General features: G+C 40.8%; 1 protein-coding gene across 2 annotated transcripts; it reads right to left on the bottom strand.

Annotated features, from left to right (window-relative positions):
* Positions 1–4,631: 4,631 nt before the first annotated feature.
* Positions 4,632–20,549, bottom strand: daxx (death-domain associated protein). Of its 2 annotated transcripts, none has more exons than XM_039820649.1 (11): positions 20,370–20,549; positions 18,337–18,601; positions 16,783–17,214; positions 14,816–14,947; positions 14,578–14,694; positions 13,649–13,880; positions 11,268–11,437; positions 10,647–10,812; positions 9,399–9,963; positions 8,035–8,170; positions 4,632–7,217 (listed from the first exon to the last, which is right to left on the bottom strand). In XM_039820649.1, the coding sequence occupies exons 2-11, from the start codon at positions 18,580–18,582 to the stop codon at positions 7,158–7,160; spliced, it is 2,256 nt and encodes a 751-aa protein (XP_039676583.1). In that variant the 5' UTR covers positions 18,583–18,601; positions 20,370–20,549; the 3' UTR covers positions 4,632–7,157. The 2 variants fall into 2 exon arrangements, with proteins under 2 accessions (XP_039676583.1, XP_039676582.1); XM_039820648.1 differs by having other exon boundaries at positions 20,175–20,545.
* Positions 20,550–21,199: the final 650 nt, after the last annotated feature.

The following is a 21,199-nucleotide window of genomic DNA, read 5'->3' on the forward strand; positions in this document are numbered from 1 at the left end:
GGCTGTAATTCTGCACCAAGGCTGAATTTTGGGACAGAGACTACAGAGACCAGTATTAGGGGACCACTAAGGCCTATATAAAAGCATCTAAAAACAGCATGTCATGGGAACTTTTTTTCTCTACAGGTCACTCTGCAATGTATGTAACGTTATGTTATCTTATGGAATATTACTGTGGCTAACGTTACCATCGCCAGCCTTAAGGTGATGTTGTACAGTAAAATTATTTTCTTCTTTGTTACAAACTGGCATGCAACCATAATGTGTGATGTACAGTGTATAGACACGCTGTATAACGGGTCTGGAAAGTAGTAGTACTGAAAATCTCCCTGCCGTAGCCGTCAGGCGGTGACTGAGACGTGGGCTGTTGCATTGACGTTAAGCCGAGAAAGGGTGGCTGTCGGTCGGGCACAAAGCTCCGCAAGCTCGCGGTCTTTTGCCACCTGGCAAGCCCGCGAACTTCAACGCTGGGTCAAGAGCGTAGAGGAGAGTCCGGGGGGAGAATTTTTTATTTGGGCTGCACTAACCATTTCAAACGCTAGCTGTCAGTATTACATATTGGACCTTTAATGTTTTGTTGTTGAAGTAGCAAAAGATGAAATTCTCAGTCTATTTTCCAACATCGTCCAGCCCTACACAAACACTACCTGTAACTGATAAGCTGCAGAACGTCCCGTCTGGAGCTTTTAAAGCATCTAGGGGATTATTGATGAATCCCTTCAGCAGTAGAAGCCCCTGATGCTTTCAGTTTTGCTGCTGTTACCTGCTTTCACTTTCTTGTTGTTCACAGAGTTCTCGTGCTTTGAGAAGTATATTATTACTGTAAATATATAGAAATATATGTCCTTTTAATCATCAGACTTAGAACAAATACTAACTTGTAATACTGATGCGTTTGCTGCCATTTGATCTGCTTTGGAATGAGTTAATCAGTTGTAGAGAAAGTATTTGAAAGTGTTCTGCATCCAAAACATCACAATAACCTCCAGTGCGTCTCCTCGATAATGATGGAACATGGTGGTCTTATCTAAGCTATACAGTGTATAGTGTGTTTACAAGTGTACCTCCTCTGAACGGTTGACAGAATAGAAGTTATGGGCCACAATGAAAAGAAAACCTAATTTCTCAGTAGCTGTTATGCCACATATTTCATTTACTTTCTTTTTGTGGAATTATTTGTCTTTGGAGTCAAATATTTTCCGCCGGTGGATTTTTCTTCCTGCAATTGTTTTCAAAGCATCAGTGAGTCACGCAGGTCCTCACCTCCCAAAAGTTTGGAAATGTTGAGACACGTTGTTTCTTCATTGAAATTAGAGAAAAGCATCGTTTCCCTCTCTGTTCACATTAATCAGCGGCGGTGGTTTTGGTCCCAGATGTGAATGCGTCAATAGTCCAAGTACTTCAGTTTGAAATATTGTCCAAAGATTGGTTTGGTTCAAATAAATGTAAGTTTTCGGAGACGTCCAGATCGATGGATGATGATTTCAGGTAGAGTTAAGGTCAGGAATGCTTTGATTTCACTCTTTTGGAACCGTCCGATTCCAGGAAAATGTGAAAAGTAAATATCTGACTTGTCAAACATCCTGAAGATTGTATTATCAGTAGTAGTTTTGGTAATCGTAAACTACCAATTGATTTCTTTTTGAAATAAAGTGTTACTTTTAGTTCTAGTAAGTTGCAAAGGACACTAGTCATTATTTTAGACATACAGTATATATATATATATATATATATATATATATATATATATATATATATATACAGTACAGGCCAAAAGTTTGGACACACCTTCTCATTCAATGTGTTTCTTTATTTTCATGACTATTTACATTGTAGATTATCACTGAAGGCATCAAAACTATGAATGAACACATGTGGAATTATGTACTTAACAAAAAGTGTGAAATAACTGAAAACATGTCTTATATTTTAGATTCCTCAAAGTAGCCACCCCTTGCTTTTTTGATAGTGCTGCAAACCCTTGGTGTTCTCTCAATGAGCTTCATGAGGTAGTCACCTGAAATGGTTTTCACTTCACAGGTGTGCTTTGTCAGGGTTAATTAGTGGAATTTTTTCCCTTATTAATAAAAACAAAGCAAGGGTGGCTACTTTGAAGAATCTAAAATATAAGACATGTTTTCAGTTATTTCACACTTTTTTGTTAAGTACATAATTCCATATGTGTTCATTCATAGTTTTGATGCCTTCAGTGAGAATCTACAATGTAAATAGTCATGAAAATAAAAAGGAAACGCATTGAATGAGAAGGTGTGTCCAAACTTTTGGCCTGTACTGTATATATGTTTTTTTTATTTATTTATTTTTAAGATTATTTTTTGGGCATTTTTAGGCCTTTATTGATAGGACAGCTGAAGAAATTAAAGGGGAGAGAGGGGAAATGACATGTAGCAAAGGGCCGCAGGTTAGTGTGGAACCCAGGGCCTGCTGTGTCGAGGAGTAAACCTCTATGGGCGCCCGCTCTACCAACTGAGCTATCCGGGCGCCCTACTTTAGACATGTTTTAAACAATTCATTTGATAGTCGTGTTTAAAATGTCTTCAGTAGGAGTAACCCCTTCACATGCAGCATCTCGTTTTCAAGGGAGTCCTTAATGTTGTGTTAATCATAATGATAATAATAATAATACTATACTACTACAGATAATATGAGTTACTTGTGGGATCTCAGGACTTGAAGTTCATCGTTGCTCTCTCACAATAAAACTAAAATGAACTCCCTCTCAAGATGCCGAATTGAAATGCAGGTCGACCTGTCCACTTTGAGGCTGACAGGAATGTTACGTCATAGTTTCTCTTCAAGTACCATATTCTCTTCTGGGCCCTGCTGCTGTTAAAATCCATTTTGAGTTCTGTGCTGTATCCATACTGGGACCATACTGAACATCAACCAACTACTGATACACAGTGTAGTATACTTTCTGCTTTGGTTTTCCATTAATACACTCAGTAGTTCTGCCTGTTTAGGAGGTACTTGTTGCCATATCAACATTTTTGTCAAACAGGTTCAGGTGCCTTACCAGTACGTTGACTTACTTGCTCAACACTTTCTATTTGTGATAATCTAATCTTACAATGAAAACAACATACAGGCCTAGAAGTAACATGATTTAAAACCAATATTTACAGGTGTTGTAAAGTATCTCTATACCACGGAGTTCTTGTTACCTAGTATTGGGACACCCTAAACACAGTTCAACCACCATTATCTATGCGTGCACAAGATCTATTAAACTGGAGGTAACCACAGCAACAATACTAATGCTCTACACTACTTCAGTGTGCCAGTGTAGCTGCAGCACAGGACAGTTTGTGGTGGAAGAATTATTATGACATGACCTCTTAGACATTTTTACCTGTAGAGCAAAGAGATAAAGGATCGGAACATTTTATCTTCTGTGAAGGCAATGTTTGGATCATTTTTACATGCAGGTTTTGGAGCGCTGACTAAATGAAAGGACTGTTGGCTTTTGTATGCGTTCGCTGATCTGTGAGGCGCGACCTCAAGTGTTTCCTCTACGTCTGCTTCAGTTGTGTCTGTTTGCTCCTCTGCCGAACAGCTAGAGAGAAAACACTGGATGTATAAGCAGTGGATGTAGGTGAACAAGATGAGCACATTTATTTTCATGTTCGTATTCCTCAACAAACCAAACACACGAAGAGACGGAGGTGTTTTGTGTTCAGAGAAGGCTCAGTCAGAAACATGTGAACTCTTGGTCTCTACTTGTGAAACCAGTCTGATTTCTAAGCACTGGAAGACTCAGAATCAGTTCTACTGTTTACACCCAGTAGTTGAAGACGTCTCCTCTAGTCAGCCCTGATGGGAGATTCTGTTATGAATAACAATTACTCAAATAATCAATAAAACCTCAACAACACTTTATGGAAAGTATACAAAAGGCTGATAAAAAAGGCTGTTATAATTTGACGTTTGTTATATCACCTTCACATCCCTTATATTTTGTCTTTTTTTTTTTTTGAAGACCCAAAACCAAAGAGAGTTCACATTTTCTCTAATTGTTTAAGGCCCCTGGGTGGCTGCGGGGGCCCTATAAGCACCCTGTTATTTCACAATGCCTTCTGGTAAATAAATGAACATGATGGCTGTGTCTCCAGCAGCTCTGCAGCTTCACCTGCTGCTGCAGCACCAACACACTGAACAGTTTCTGACAAACAGTTAAACACCCTAAACTACAACCACATGGTTTCTCTTCTTTTAAAACGAGTGATAGGAGAGCCAAACATTCCTTAATCAAGAGAGAGTAAAGCTGTACAAGGATCTGTGTAGAGAGCTGAAAGCTGCTGCTGAAAACTAGACCGAGGTATTTCAATTATTTTTGTACATTCCACAAACTGTGTTACACAACTTCTTACACGGCTTCTGATTGACCAGTTGATTGTTGAACAGAAAATGACAATATACATTTTTTATGTAAATCCTGAGTGGTACTAATAATGTAATAAACTGCAGTACATCAATATTCACCTCTGCCCTGTATCAAAATGGATTAATAAATTATTTGGTGCAATGATGGATTTTGTCTGTCTCTAATCTCTGTTCAAGTCTGTCTGTCTGTCTGTCTGTCTGTCTGTCTGTATATATATATATATATATTTTTTTTTAAAGACTAACAGAAGCGATGCAGGTTTAGGCCTGATTTTTAACTGCGCAGGTTAAAGAGCATCTTCAGGGTCTAAATGTTCAAAGAAAATTGCAACAGCAACATTAATGCTATTAATTGGCAATATATAAATATTACAATGCGGCAAAGAAACTACAAATGCCACGATCCAACTTTTTCTTTCCCGATACCATAACTCAGGGTATCTGCTGATAACCACGTACCAATATGATGCCAGACCCTCTTTTATCCAGATTTTAAAAAACAGTATACCTCACAGTGTGTAACACATCAGAACATTTGTATCGTGTAACGTGTTAGGGAACATGAGGCCAAGGCTTGCTATGATCCCCCGCGATGTAATGAATGGATTAAATGGATGATAGTGGAAACACTGACATTTGTATTAACCTGCCAAAGAATTAATAGTCACGTTCAGTCACATCATTAAGGCAGTATTGGTGCAATTCGTAGCTATCAACTACAAATGTCGGTTGAAACAGTGTGATCTGTGAGATTATCAACCTGAGGAGACGATTACAAAATGATTGGAATTAAATGAGTAAGAACAGCCAATTTATTTAGTTTAAGAACTAAGTCCAAAATCCAAATCAGCAACCCAGAGGCTGTATAAAAACATATTTTATTTATCAAAAATTAAGAAGAAAAATTTCACAGTGAACGATGGATCACTCCTCTGCATATATGAGGCCCGATAGATCGTAGCTACATTCCAGGACTACATTTTCGTGAAATTGAAAAGGCTTTTTACCCCTAAGATATAATTTTAACCTGTGGTACAATTTAATAAAAATGGGATTCGGGAGGAAAAAAAAGTTAGAAAAAGGATAAAAGTTGAGAAATGACCCTTCGACAAAAGACTTCTGTAACAGTGCTCAATTACAGAGGGACCAGCCAGACAACTAGATATAATTACACACTGGTCGGTCACACACACAAAAAAAAAAAACTCAAATGCTAGAGATCTTAAAGTGCAACACTATATTTAACTAACTAGAAAAAATTTATTTTATTCTAAATGTAGAAACTATAACTAATGCCAAATTTATCTGAACATGCGGTGTATCGACAGGAGGGGACAGAAATTTAATAGCTGCCCCAACAGCTCTGGAACATATTTTTTATGAAAGTGAATCATTGCAAGTCAGACTAACATTTCCTTCTAGTCATTACACTCGGGTGTTTAGGATCCTTAACCGGGCCAGGTTTGGTTAAACAAAGAAAATGGCATTTATGGTTTGGATTTATACAAATAATTCCTGTGGGGAGTTGGGATTTGGGCTGTGCTTAAACTGTAGGGTAAATAAAAGTAGTTCTTGTAGCCGGGCAGAGGCAAAGGTCAGCGTCATTGGGACACAACTCTGTTTGAGATGCATTAAACAAGCTACTTCAATCCTAACTTCCGTTCTCTCTCTCTCTTTTTTTTTTTTAAGCTATCTGGAAACTATCCAGCTATCCTGCAGCAGACAAAAGTCTGAATAAAAAATAGAAACTTTATTATTAGAAACCTGAAAATAGAAATACGTTTTTTGGAGGGGAAACATAAAAAGAAAACATTAAAAAACGTCAGGCTCCAATGTCACTGCTGCGGTCCACACGTTTCGCTGACAGTAGAGTACAAACCACCGCACAGCTCAGCGTCAACGCATCATAAATAGCGGGTAAAACAAAGTCCTCTCAAGATACCTTTATACAAACCACTACCTCCCACTCTTTCCTTTATGAAAAGAAATGCATCTAGAATATAGAAATGTAAACAAACTGGCAGTGAGCTAACGAAGCCCTTGCCGGTCGAGTGTCTGTGAAAACAAAACTCCCCCCCCCCCGTCTGGGCCACACGTCCAGCTGCACAGTACATGTTTTCAGGCACTGGGTTCTTACCTAAAATCACACTAACACACGTTTCGAGATGAGGGACAATCACCCCAAGATAAGTGTTTTTAGCTCTGCGTTCAGAGAAGCAAAAAAAGAACTAATTTCAACGCTACGACCGACTGAAACGTTGCACTGACGGCAGGAAGACGCGGTGACGGAGCGTTTGCCTGCTTGGATCGTCCAATAGTCATCTTTACCGCAAAAAGATCGAGACTTCCGAGGTCAACATCAGCCAACGTTTCTCTGGTCAGACTAAAGGACTGCTGTATTCTCTAGGGAACACAGCAGAAGAAGAAGACTCCTTGATTTTCCTCAAAAGATATGGTAATATGGAATCAAGTGACACGAGGTACATAATTAATTGTTGTCCCTGACTTCCACAGTCAAGAACAGCTTTGTATTTTGTCAAAAATCATTTACTGTTAATATCATATTTATAACAGAAATTTGACAATTGTTTGGAAAAAAAAAAAAAAAAGTATGACGCTTTTTTTCCCCTCTTCTTACACGCCAGCAGACAAAGACGGTCCTTAGTAATGCGTCCTCTCAGGAAACCTGTCCCAGGATCCAGGCCGGATGTGGAAGAGTCTCGGAGTTCAGTGAGAGGTCAGAGGTAAAAAGGTTATTCTGAGTCTGACAGGACGATGATCTCATCAGGGTCACACTGGGTGGCCACGTTGACCTGGAGACAGACAGACAGACACTTTTAAAGAAAATCTGAATTTATCACCATATAATTTGAATAATAAACAGGTGAGAAATTTGTTAAACTAAGTCTCGGAAGTAAAAATCTGTTTTTAATATTTATGAAAATTCGATTTATTAAGAAAGAAAGATACCACCACCATTATTTCATTTTATTCTTAATTTGAGGCCATCTGGAGCACGCTCGTAGGCTGAAACACATTTTATCTCCAATTCTGTTGTTTAAACATTTTTATTCTTCCAGAAGGAAGCCTATTCGGAGCTGTCCTGGCTGTGAAAAAAGTTCCTTGTTTGCAGTAAACTTTGTAGCAGGAAACAAGTTTGGGGTCGACAGGAAAATCGAATCTGTGTGAACATCAGTTTAAATTGATTTGTTTCTCTCTTTAAAAAAAAAAAAAAAAATAGGGGTATTTTTTGGGTGAGAAATCAGTAATAAAATAGCCTCAAGTGACAATGTGATCCAAGATAAGATTCTTATGGAAAATCACATTAGCTGATGTAGTTGATGTGACCCAGATACTGCTGAGAAACACCTGTATAAACATACTGTGTGAACAACCTGAGGAATTATATATTTTAGTAATATTATTCAGTTAAACACATTGTAAAAGGAGACACAGGGTTGTAAACAAGATCATGTCTAACTAATAAAGAGGTACGATTTTACAAACTGACACAATTGTAAAGTCAGGATCTGCACACCTGAAAGGACCAGATTTAGGTTTTAAAAAGTTGTCCCTACGTGCAGAAATATACCATTTACACCCAGAATTCCCTTTTCTCTGTGCCCCCACCTTGTTTTTCTTTGGAGGCGGTGTCGACTGTGAGCTGCTGACCATTTCCTGGGTTGGCGTGTCTGCTCGGGTCGACTCTGCCTGCTGCGGAGAATCGCAGCTGAAAACGCCCATTTCCAGAGGGATATCTACCTCACTGAGGGGGGAGGGGGCACAATGGTTGGATGCAGAGTGGGGTGGAGGGAGAAAGAGTTGAGGAGAGAATATAAGAAGTACAAGAAAATCAACAAAAACTGAATATGGTACAAACAATGTATCCAAACCAACAGAACTATTAATCAAAAGTGTACTACGGCTTTAACTAACATTTTATATGAGCCTCGATCTAGAACTGCTTTAAAGTGGCATTTCAAATTTGGATTTGCTGCTGACTAAGTTAAACAAACTTTAAAATCAACCTGATTTTAGTCTTTGCATGTCAACACAGCACTAGGTTGAGGGTGCTGAAACCAAACTAAAAAGAGAACCAAAAGTCCATGATTTGAGTTGTCTGGCTAGTCGCCGATTACCGAACAAATCCTCGTTTCCTCATTCCCTCCATTCTGCTACATCATACTCAAGTCACACAACCCACTGCAGTGTTTGCCTGGACTACTACGTAAACAGCGCCTGCTCATTTCTTTGTATACATTTTTTATCTTACAGTTTTGAAGCTGGTTGAAGAATATTTGGGACGATTTCTTTTTTTCAGTTTACCAGCCATTAGTAGCTAGACCAAAAAGTTAATTTTAGACCCCTTTTGCATTACTCATATTGCCATCACAATATCTTATAAATGTACAGTACAGGCCAAAAGTTTGGACACACCTTCTCATTCAATGTGTTTCTTTATTTTCGTGACTATTTACATTGTAGATTATCACTGAAGGCATCAACACTATGAATGAACACATATGGAATTATGTACTTAACAAAAAAGTGTGAAATAACTGAAAACATGTCTTATATTTTAGATTCCTCAAAGTAGCCACCCTTTGCTTTTTTTGATAGTGCTGCAAACCCTTGGTGTTCTGTCAATGAGCTTCATGAGGTAGTCACCTGAAATGGTTTTCACTTCACAGGTGTGCTTTGTCAGGGTTCATTAGTGGAATTTTTTCCCTTATTAATAAAAAAGCAAAGGGTGGCTACTTTGAAGAATCTAAAATATAAGACATGTTTTCAGTTATTTCACACTTTTTTGTTAAGTACATAATTCCATGTGTGTTCATTCATAGTTTTGATGCCTTCAGTGAGAATCTACAATGTAAATAGTCATGAAAATAAAAAGGAAACGCATTGAATGAGAAGGTGAGTCCAAACTTTTGGCCTGTACTGTACATGTCAGGTATTGTCCATGTCATGCAACTAACAAAGCCTTCCGGTACCTGTCATGGATGAGTATGTGCTTTCGGGAGTTCCCTGGCGTTACTTCCCCCCTCTTCCTCTTCCTGTTCTTCGTGGCCTTGGGGCTGGGCGGCGGCGACGTCGACGTTCCATTGGTGGTTTGTGTGTCACAGTTTTCTACGACGACTGCTGGCGACAGGGGCTGAGACACTCCATTGGCCGCTGCGGCGGAGACAGCAGAGTCCTTAGCGACGTTGCTGGTGCTTACCGGCACGACCGGAACGTGATTGGAGGAATCCACGGGCTCCTCCGATCCTGCAGGTTTACCATTAGACAACGGCGTCTGGGTGCGTGTCTGCGCTGGCTCTGATTGGCTGGGGCTCTGTCTAGGGGAGGGGAGGGCCGACAGCGGGGGGATTAGAGACTCGCTGTCATCAGAAAGAGGACTGAGTCCACTTGTGACTGGCTCCTCGTCCTCATCTTTGGCGCTTCCTTCCTCCCCTGGAGAAACGCTTCCTGTCTGCTGATCCGTGGGATCCTCCTTGTTGGTACAGTCGCATGCTGGTTCCGCCTCGTTGCTGTCTTCTTCATCGTTCTCATCATCGTCTATAGAAAGGGGGAAATGAATGCAACGAATGAATGATTTTGCCGATGAAGTGAGAGAAACTGCAACCGTATAACTCGTTATGAACATATGCAATAGGGCTGCACAATTAATCACAATTTTATCGAAATCACAATACGGACTAGTGCAATAGCCAAATCACAATATTTGGTAAAGGCAAAATATGTGTCAAACCATTCTAAAATAAAGTATTGTGGTGCTGCAGAGACATCCCGGCCTACAAAATCGTATCCTACAGACTAAAGAAAAAAATTATTTGTTTGGTACAGATCCTCGCAAAAAAAAAAAACTTATTTTTCTTCTTTTAAAATTTTTTTTATTTTTCAATAAAAATTAGAATAATGATAAAAAAAAAAAAAATCATTCCCTCCAATATCGTGAACCGCAATATCACTCAAAATAATTACAATTATGTATTTTCCTAATATCGTGCAGCCCTAATATGCAACAGAGCTGCCCAGGAGATACTCATCACCAATGGAGATGTTCTAAATAAGACTTTCTTAATAACCCAATAACCATCTAGAGAATCAGGTGTTCAAAACTAAACCAAAATATGTTTTATTAACGTGCTGACATTTGTTTTTTTTACCAGTGGCAGGTTTAAGGTTTAGCGGTGGTTTAAATAAAAAAAAAAACGAAGAATGATGAACTCTGCTCTGACCTGGTCCATCCTGCTGCGTGCTGGCCTGGATTTCTTCCTCGATGTCTGGGTCTGATGATTCATCTTCTTCATCTTCATCCTCCTCTTCCTCCTCCTCCTCCTCCTCCTCTGCCGCCGCCACGCCGTTCACATCTTTTTTTGCTTCTCCATTCTCTGATTTGTGGGCCTGAAAAAATACGGCGCAGCAAGAAAGAGGGAAAGAGGAAGAGAAATAACCGTCAGGTCATACATTAATATTCAGGGCATGCATCACGTTCTGGTGTTAAGTGGAACTAAGTCATGCTGCACTTCAATTTCCTGTTTTATCCAAGTCGCAACAGCCGACCATTTTCCAAAAAATTATTGTTTCTTTTTTCCTATCGTGTTTTTCCTTCATCTTCCAAGGCAGCTACTGGCTTACATTTATTCTGAGGATATGATTTATATATAAAATTATATAATATTGTTGAGAGGGAATGCAGTTGAAAAGCTCAGATGGATCAAACTATTCTGCCACTACGGTGTAAGCATGTTTCGAGTGAAAGATCGGTCATTTAAGACAGATTCAGACATGAATAAGAAACCCAAAAACATGAAATGCGCTGAAAGCAGAAGATGCCTGTGATGGCTTTCCTCTCATACCTCTTTCTCCTTGCCGTCCTTCTCCTGTCGCTTGGCCCGTTCGTGCTCCTCCGTGTCATCTTGTTTGACGGCAAACTTAGTAATGACCTCTTCCAGGCGGGACAGAGCCACTTCTCTGTTCGTCCGGAGCTTCCGCAGCAGCGACGGGTCCGACAGAGCCGGGTCCGTGGCTTCAGAGGGCGGGGGAGGAAAGAGAGGAGAGCAAAGGGTGAGTAAAAGAAGTGATATCACTAAATTCCCGAGCTTAAAGGTGGTATTATGTAATATGTAATATATTTACTGTACTAAATCCAAAAATGACCACGACATGTCGCAGATATTAAGGTACCGCGCTAAACTGAAATGCTAGGTTTTCTGGCAACAATGCTAAAGCCAGTTATTTTCTCCTTTTGAAATTTCCTTTCCGTGACGGAACGGCCGGTGGCGTTTTGGCCTGTGTGTCGGTATCAACTGCCCGTCCTGACAGCCGGGCCAGGTTGTCGGGGTTATCACGGCTACAAGGCGACAGGCGTTTTTAGTCATTTCAACGTTTATGTACTCGCACTGAATTTTATAGAGTAGCGTTACTTGAGTTAGTTACTCGCAAAACATTGAAGACACAGCCAGTGAAGTGATGCCGACTGGTCACGCCATAACTGCTAACGTCACCGGAGGACCAGGCAAGCGGGCCACGGCCGTTTACAACGTGTAGCCTGTTAGGCGGCCGTAGCCGACAAATGGCGAGTAATTTTAAGCCAAGAAAGGGTGGCTGTAAATCGGTAGAGAGGACCGGGAATTTTGCTGTTTTTAGCGGTTGTTTCCGTAATTTTAAGTCAAGGAAGTGTGTCTGTCAGTGGGGTAGAGAGGACGGCGAGGTAGTGGCGTTTTTAGTGGCGGTTGCCATAAAGTTTAGTCCAAGAAAGTGTGTTTGCCAGTTGGGTAGAGAGGACAGGGAGGTAGTTGTGTTTTTAGCGGCTGTTTTTAGCAGCTGTTTTAACCCAAAAAAGTGTGGCTGTCAGTCAGGTAGAGTGGACGGCGAGGTGATGATGTTTTAGCGGTTTTTGCCGTAATGTGTGGCTGTCAATCATGTACAGAGCTCCACGTGAGCGCGGGCTTTTATGACTGTCAACATAGCCAGCATCTAACGTTAGCTACTCCGCTGTGCTGTGGAGTAATGTCTGGCTATGTGAGACTAGCGTCTGGCAACATTGATGCTGTGTTCTCAACCTGGCAACCTCCGAGGAGACGACTCTGTCCAGTTTTTAGAATTTGGACTGCAGTAACTATTTTAAACGCTAGCTGTCGGTATTACATATTGGCCTTTTAACAGTTATGTTACAACCTTTTTTTACGTTTTTGTATACAGTCTTTTGTATACTACCCGAAAGTATCCAAAAGCTGTTTAAATAAGAGAGCCAATGACTTAAGTTAAAAAAGGGTTGTTAATCATTGCATTTATATAAAAGTAATTTATGGCCCAGTGAGGAACTGAAGACGAGTAGCTGCAGTCTACAGTTTTTCTCTCTGTTGAAAATCTTCTTGGTATGATTCTGTGTTAAATGGTTGTTTCTAAATAACTGCAGTTTTAATGTATGACAAAAAAGGGTCAACTATAAACACTTTTAAACCCTTAACTAACTGATCTTTAAAAGGTATCTTTTTGGTGTATCACCTATGTATTTGTGTTGATAACCTCAATATCTCTTACCTCTTGTCTTACGGGGCATTCAGACAAAAAAAATCTGCCGATTTGCCGCAGGGTTGTGCGGCAGGGGAGTGTCAATGAAACGGCCCATTTGTGTGACGTCCTGTTGTGTTATTTAAACCCCCCCACCCCACCCAACAAAGCACAAGTAGACTTTTTCACAATTACTGTTTCCCGTCAGATCGTTTATAGATAAACACGTTTCCGACCGCACTTGAAGGCAGCTTTATTTAACAGGAGAGAGAGAGAGAGAGAGAAAGAAAAGAGACGAGCGAGACATAGCGAGTGCTTTGTTGTTGCAGGAAACATTCAGCTATTACCCAAACTCCCGGGCAGTTCCGTGCTTGGGTTTCATTTTTTGACCCTCATAGGGTTTTAAAACTTTCTTGTGGCAGGGATAGAGGCAGTGATGTTTCCTGTTTACTGTACAAGACTCTCACACCACCTCAAACCATAGCTGAAAACACACCGACAAGTGTGATCTCTGGTTACATGATTGGCCACCGCAGCGTGACGTGGTGTTGCGTTTCTCCAGAAGTTGAGTCCGTCTCTACTTTTCGCCGCAGGCCCGCTGTGGTTTTTTGAGTGTCCCCCACCGCAGCCTAAACGCACTACCCCAATTTAAAATGAATGGAAAGCCCTGCGTTTTTTCCGGACCGTCAGACGGCAGACTCAGGCAGTCTGAACGCGGCCTTACCAGGCTTGTAGGGGTCAGTGAGGCGCGAGCCGAAGTTGTACACCAGGTCCAGGTGACGTCTCTCCTGGATTTTGCTCCCGGTCTCCCTGAAAGCCTCCTGGGCGTACTGGTTCAGCTGTTTTCGGCTCAGGGACAGATTGTGGCGCTCATTGGCACGCAGCACCTGCTGGAGGATGTCTGGGTAATCCGGAGGGTTCCTCAGCGCCTCAGGACTGTTGATGAAACGCTCAATCTGATACGAGGAGGGAATGTGGGATATAGGATCAGGATCAAGTTTGTACTGTGCTCTGGGTGTTTTTGTAAACCTAAATAAAAAGTTCTAATAATCCGGTTCATGCGAGATTAAGGTTAGAAAATGATCGACATTCAATACCAAGGGGAAAGATTGAGCTTGACATCTTTGATTTCATTAAAGATAAATTAGCTAACACTATAACAAAACCTGCATTTTATTATATTCAAGCATATGAGACGAGTAACGAGAACACAGCACTGTGAATGAGTGAGAGGTGGCGGGCTATGTGGGCATGTAAGCAGTGTGTGTGTGTGTGTGTCAACTCAGTGATAGTCAGACAATGAGGATGTAAACCGTTTTATAATATGTATGCATCGCAAAATTGATATTTTTGACAACACTACTCCATACCAAGAAGCGCTCGAGATAGGCCTGAGAGGGTTAGAGGACATTACTTAAATCTACTATGATATATATGTCTATGGGCTTACAGTAACTCTACAGGAATGACATTGTAACTGTATAATTGTTGTAATCTGTATAATTATTGTAATCGGTGTTCATGTTTAGAGTCAGATGTCCAGTTAGTTCTGGAGTTTGGAGCAGGGCCCAGATAAAACAACGCAGTCACACCATTAGTAAAAACAACGTTTGTTACTCTCCAGGACACAAACAGTTCAAACAACTAGCTCACCCTCCTGTTGATCTCAGGGTAACGAGTGCCGCTGTAGTGGATCTTCTGTTCAATGACTCGGCCCGTTAGCGTGCTGCAGTTCTTTAGTTCACACAGCTTTTCATAAATCTTCATCATCTGGAAGACAAGAAGGATAGGGCCGAAGAAGAGGTGTGACTAGGCGTAATGGCTGTTTTTACAGCTTTGGGCAGCGTTTATAACCAGTGGAGCCCCACACCACATCAGATTCCAGTCTAACCTTGCGTTTGAGCTTGTGTTCCTGGATGTACAGGGAGTCCTCAGTTCCCAGGTCGTCTAAACTCAGCTCAGCCTGCTGCAGGCGGCAGATCTCGTCGTTGTACACCTTCAGTAGGTTCTCCAGGTACGCTATCTGAGAGAAATTGAGGACACGTGTTGAGAAAAGACATGATGGGTTAGGCGTGTTTGCCTAGAGAGATACGTTTAGGCGTATAATAACTCTGGTTGTTCTTTAAAGTCTTAAGTTGTACGTCTAGAATGAAAGGAAAAACATTTTTTTTGTCGTAATGGGTTAAAGGTGCTCTAAGCGATGTTGAGTGATGTCACTTCTTGTTGACGTTCAAAATATTGTCAAACAAAACGGAGACTAGCTCGTCCCTCCCTCCTCCTCATCCCGTTCCCTCCCTCTCCCTTCCGCGTACTAACCCCCCCCCAACCCCCCACCCCCAAATCCTTCTTGTCAGTCATTGGCTGGAACACTGTTTGTTATGTTTGGTGGTGCAGGTTGGCGCAGTTTCTTTTTGTTGCCGTTTGTGGAGCCTGGGCTGTCTACAGAGACCGCAGTTTTCAGGGGACAGGCAGCTCGCAGATAGTGAGGAGATGTTTACTGTATGTGACAAAAAATGCGTGACATCGCTCAGAGCGCCTTTAAGGGTTTCTAGGCTACCGAGAAAAAATATGAGACACCTTGGAAAAAAAAAAAAAAATTTTTTTTGGCAAAAAAAAGATGCCTGTCTCGTCAGTAACTTGAATTGAAATGGGAGCATACTAATCCTTACAACCTTTCCTTTTTCCTATTTATCTACCCGTTTACAACTTTAAATCACTGACTCAATTTATAATGATGCATAAAGTGGTTTTTGTTTGCCTTTAATAATGCTCTTTTATTATTGATACTTTCATTCTCTTTCGCTATCCAACGCTGTTCTACTTTTATAAAATAACACTTAACACTAGTCACGATTACCGGTGTAACGGTAAACCACGATAAAAATGTTGACGATAACAATTACCGTTTTCATTTAAAATATCCTTATTATCGAGGTGGATTACCACGGTGTGGAAACCCTGTTTTTTTGTTTTGATTTTAAAGATTCTTTTTGGGGCTTTTTTAGGCCTTTACTCGACAGGACAGCTGAAGACAGGAAAAGGGGAGAGAGAGGGGGAACGACATGCAGCAAAGGGCCGCAGGTTGGAGTCGAACCCGGGCCCGCTGCGTCGAGGAGAAACCTCTATATATGGGCACCCGCTCTACCAACTGAGCTATCCGTGCGCCCGGAAACCCTGTGTTTAAACCTTCCCAGCTTCATCCGAGTCTCCTGAAGTTGCCGCGCGAGCGCACTGCGTAGCCTACAACGTGCGTTTCTTGAAGTTGGAATCATGGCGGAAGGAGGAGATGACACCTTTGATGTTAAAAGTTGCACTTTTGAAAAGGTTTTGCCTATATTTTTGTAATATAATAAACACTGTTACACTTTTTGAAACTAGTTCAGCTTGTGTCAAGCAATCCAACAGCACATTATGCAACGTAAACAAAGACACGTTTTGTTGCCGGGGCCCTTTATGAAATGAGCAGGGGTCAAAGTTATGACATCATGTTATGATTGAGCGTAGCTAGCGCGTTAGCTATATATATATATATTTTTTTTTTGTCTTTTGAGAGGTGATCTGAACACTTGTGGATTGTAAAAGAGAAAACTTGACAGGCTTGTACGGCAGCTCTATAGAATGTGTGTTTTGCCCTCCAGGCTCAGCGACAGTCACATGACTGAAAACTATGAATAACCGTGAGGTTAAATTTTCATACCGTTACATCTCTAATTAACACTGAGGAAACTTTAGAAAAGTGACATTCAAATAACGTAAAGTAAAAAATAAAGTTTTAATTATAAGAATCAGCAGCTTTATTTAAAGATCATTATCAGCCCAAAACAATACTAATCACATTTAGTAGTGTTCAACACTGACCTGTTTCCTAGATGCCCTCTTGGCCTTTTTCTCTGCCTCCTCATTATTGCCATCCTGCAGCCCTGAGGTAGATGGCTTATCCTCCGCTGTCCTATTCACTCCTTCCTCTTCCTCATCCCTCTTAACCTCAGCCTCGTCTTCCCTTTTGAGCGTAACAGAGACAGAACTTGATGATGAGGTAGAGGGCCCGGGGTTAACCTTGGTGAGGGTCAGCCTCCGCTTGGCTGCATGCTGCTTGAGTGCAGTGCACAGTTCACTGATGTAGACAAAGGTTTTGGAATGGTTGGCTTGGGCGCGAGTCAAACATCGCCCCAAGGTGTTCCTGAACTCCACGGACGTCAGATAGTCAGGGGAGGCCTTGTCGTGTTTGGTTTGGAGGAAGGTCAAGACCTCGGGGCACGTCTGGGTGAGAGCTGAGCAGTGTTCCACAAACTAGGAGAAAAAGAAAACACAAAGGATGAGAAGGCAAGGTGATGGAGCTGGGACACAGGGAGACAAACAAATAATCAGTGTACACACACACACACACACACACACACACACACACACACACACACACACACACACACACACACACACACACACACACACACACACACACACACACACACACACACACACACACACACACACACACGATTCAGGTGTTTCCCAGTTCACATCCAGTTACAATGTATTGGGTCACTTTACTTTAAGTTTTCTACATAAGAGTGACATGACACTGTCATGAATGTGTCATAAAACATTATAAACAAGTCATAAACGTTTATGACATAACTCTTTTTTTAGTAAGTGTCATTCGGTTTTGTTATGACACGTTATGGTTAGGGTTCATGTGTCATGACCGTGTCATTACAGTGTCATGTGAGTGTCATGTATTCATGACAGTGTCATGTCACTCTTATGTAGAAAACTTAAAGTAAAGGTTTACCGTATTGTCAATATAAGTACAACTCTGTAGTATTACAACCATTGTCAATAGTTAACATGTACGTTTGCACATCTACAAATACTTTATGGGGTCAGGTGCTGCTGCGTACAAAGATCAACGCAATGGAGAGCAAAAGGTATTAGCACACTGGAATAATTTCATGACTTCAACACAAAGCGTTTAATTCCAGCATGTATATTCAGTTTGATTTCATACAGAAAATAACAAAGCTACCAGCCAAAGGAAAACATACTTTGGACTGGACATGTGCATTTTGTCTAGTGTTTAAGCAGAAAACCAACTATCATTTTGTGATATTTCTAAATAATAATCGTTTTGTGGAAGAGTACAAAAACCATGTTAAAGGACAATTCCGGCCAAAATGAACCTAGGGGTTAATAACATATGTGTACCGAGTCGACCGTTCTCTGGGATATGTTCTCATGCTAATCGAATGTGTCTCCAGCTTGAAAAGAGCTAGCGTAAACCAGCGATTAGCTTAATGGTTGACTCGGTACACGTATGTTATTAACCCCTAGGTTCATTTTGCGCCGGAATTGTCCTTTAAATGACCAACCACTTTGGACGAAACACTCAGTTTGTGCCCCTTAATATAAGCTCACCTCAGCGAACAACTTTTGATTCTCTGCCTGCAGAACGTGAGTCTGCTTCTTCGCTGAGGCAAAAGGGGACTGGGTAATGTGGGTAGGGGCGGGCTGCGGAGCTTTGATCGGTGAGACATGTTTGGCTTGGCGCTTAGAGGACGAGGCGGAGGTGGAGGCAGCACAGGAGGGTTGAGGACTCTCCTCTTCGTCGTCATCGTCAAGGACTATGATCTTATCCGCCATCCAGGAAGGGGCAACTGCCATCCAAAAACGATGGTGCTTTCTGCTTTCAGAAAATACAAACAGGGAGAATGTCGATCAGGCCTGAACTGAAAGATCAAGATGTCAAAGAAGCAGTAGGAAATCTAACAATATGAAATTGGCAGTGTTCTGGTGAGACATGAGTGATGCTGTGGGTTCAATGATGACCAATCACTAATATAGATTTTGTTTTAATAATCTAAATCTGCTAGTAACTAGAGCTGGGCAATATATCGATATTATATTGATATCGTGATACGAGACTAGATATCCTCTTAGATTTTGGATATCGCAATATCGTGATATGACATAAATGTTGTCTTTTCCTGGTTTTAAAGGCTGCATTACAGTAAAGTGATGTCACTTTCTGAACTTACCAGACTGTTGTAACTGTTCTATTATTTGCCTTTACCCACTCAGTCATTATATCCACTAGGGGTGGGAATCACCAGAGGCCTCACGATTCAATATCATCACGATACTTATGTCACGATACGATATTATTGTGATTTTAAACATATTGCAATATATTACCTTTTTTCCAACTTCAAATTTTTCCCAATTTCAAAATATGTCCCCAAAAGAAAACTTTAACATCTGTTTTACCTAAAAAGATAAATTTCTCTGTCTGTTCATCTCACTTCAATTTTATTGCTGCAAAATGGGATAGTCAAGCAGACAGACTGACCAACACATATATCATAAAAGATCGATACTTGGCGTCTGTGTATCAATACAGTATTGCCACAAAAAATATCGCGATACTATGCTGTATCGATTTTTTTCCCCAACCCTAATATCCACATTACTGATGATTATTTATCAAAAATCTCATTGTGTAAATAGTTTGTGAAAGCCCCAATAGTCAACACTACAATATCGTTGCGGTATCGATATCGAGGTATTTGGTAAAAAAATATCGTGATATTTGATTTTCTCCATATCGCCCAGCCCTACTAGTAACTAAAGCTGTCATTAAATGTAGTGGAGTAAAAAGAAACAATATTGGATTTCAAGATGAAGAAGTGTAAAGTATCATATCATGGAAATACTCAATACACGCACCTCAACTTGTACTTAAGCACAGTACAGTAAAGTTACTTAAGTAACGATATTATTTCTAGTATCAGTAAGGTTAAACCAAGAGTTCCCATACTTCCCGCACATGTTGCTCCCCGGTATTAACACACTGAAACACGGCCATACGCTTGGGAATTCAGCCATGATGATCTAATACTGCTCCTTAATTCATGTTATGATGTCTGTGATTTCAGAAATGAAACTACCGGCCAGGCATCAATAAGGGAAAGGGAATAATATTATGATGTCTGTGGTTTCAGAAATGAAACTAACAGTCTGGCATCAATAAGGGAAAGGGAATAGCGACCCGATCGGAGCTTGATGAAAGTAAAAAAGCCACGTAAGTGTAACTTAATGTGGCAATAAACCCTTTTTCTGATTCTGGTAAGGTTAACAGATGGGGTTACATTAACTTAGCTACAGTTGGCAAATTAGCTAGACAAAAGCGATCGTTAAGAAATTAAGCGTTGCACTATCACACATTATGCCGCACTCACTCACTCACACATACCCACCTCTTGTTTATCAGCTGCTTAACGTGACGATAAGAGAGGATAACGTTCCACCACGATGCACCATCAAAATTATGTTCTACTTAGCTGACGTTAGCATGAGCTGGCTAGTTAGCATTGCGACCGAAAAGTAAGCGAAGTAAGAAAATAACGAGACTTAAGAAAAGCCCGCATGTTGTTTTTTATGACATAACTTACTAGACAAACAAATCCGCGGTGCCGTTTGAGCCCGTACTTTCAATCGCACAGACTTTCTGTCTACCAAACGATGCTTGTAAACTTCGCTATGCTATCGAGTGGTGACCGAAACCTCTTTGTCGAAAGTGTACCCGCTAAAGTCATATCAGCACCAACGCCTCTTCTGATTGGTCGACGGATGGTTTACAGTCAGTAATGTCGTTAGCCATTGGGTGACTTGATCTTCTTTTTCTTTGGTTTGTAACCGCAGCTGGCAAACCATCTTATAGGTGCATCACCGCCTACTACTGGACTGGAGACCAGAACATAGAAATAGACGTTAAAGTGGCAAGTCTTGAGATTTCAGTCCTTGTTGATTTGGAATTTCAATTTGAGTGAAAACAGTGGAATTGAAGTTGTTTGAGTTCAGAAGTCTGGAGCATAGCAACAGAACGCATCTCATTATATTTCCTTTTCACAGATGTAAACATAAACATTCTAAATGGACCAAAGATGATTTCCTGTTGCAGTGTATGTGAATGGCATCAACTGACAGGCTGTTGCCTAGCAATGGAATTCCATTAAAAAGGTCTGGAGTATTGTTGTTGATACACAAGCTTCAAGTTTTCAGAATTGTGCGCATAGTTTTATTTGAACCATGTCGTTTTATTCTGTAAAGGACAACAGAAGTCACACTTAGTTTGAGTTTTACTTTGTTTGATAATCAGATACAGGTCAATTCCAGAAAACTTCTGGCATGAAATAACAATTTCACCAAAGCATCAAAACACAATTTGTCCAACTATTCGGACATTAGGATACACAATAACAGTAGCTAACATGAACATTAC

This window comes from Perca fluviatilis, chromosome 13 (genome assembly GCF_010015445.1).
Source record: "Perca fluviatilis chromosome 13, GENO_Pfluv_1.0, whole genome shotgun sequence".
NCBI lineage: Eukaryota > Metazoa > Chordata > Actinopteri > Perciformes > Percidae > Perca > Perca fluviatilis.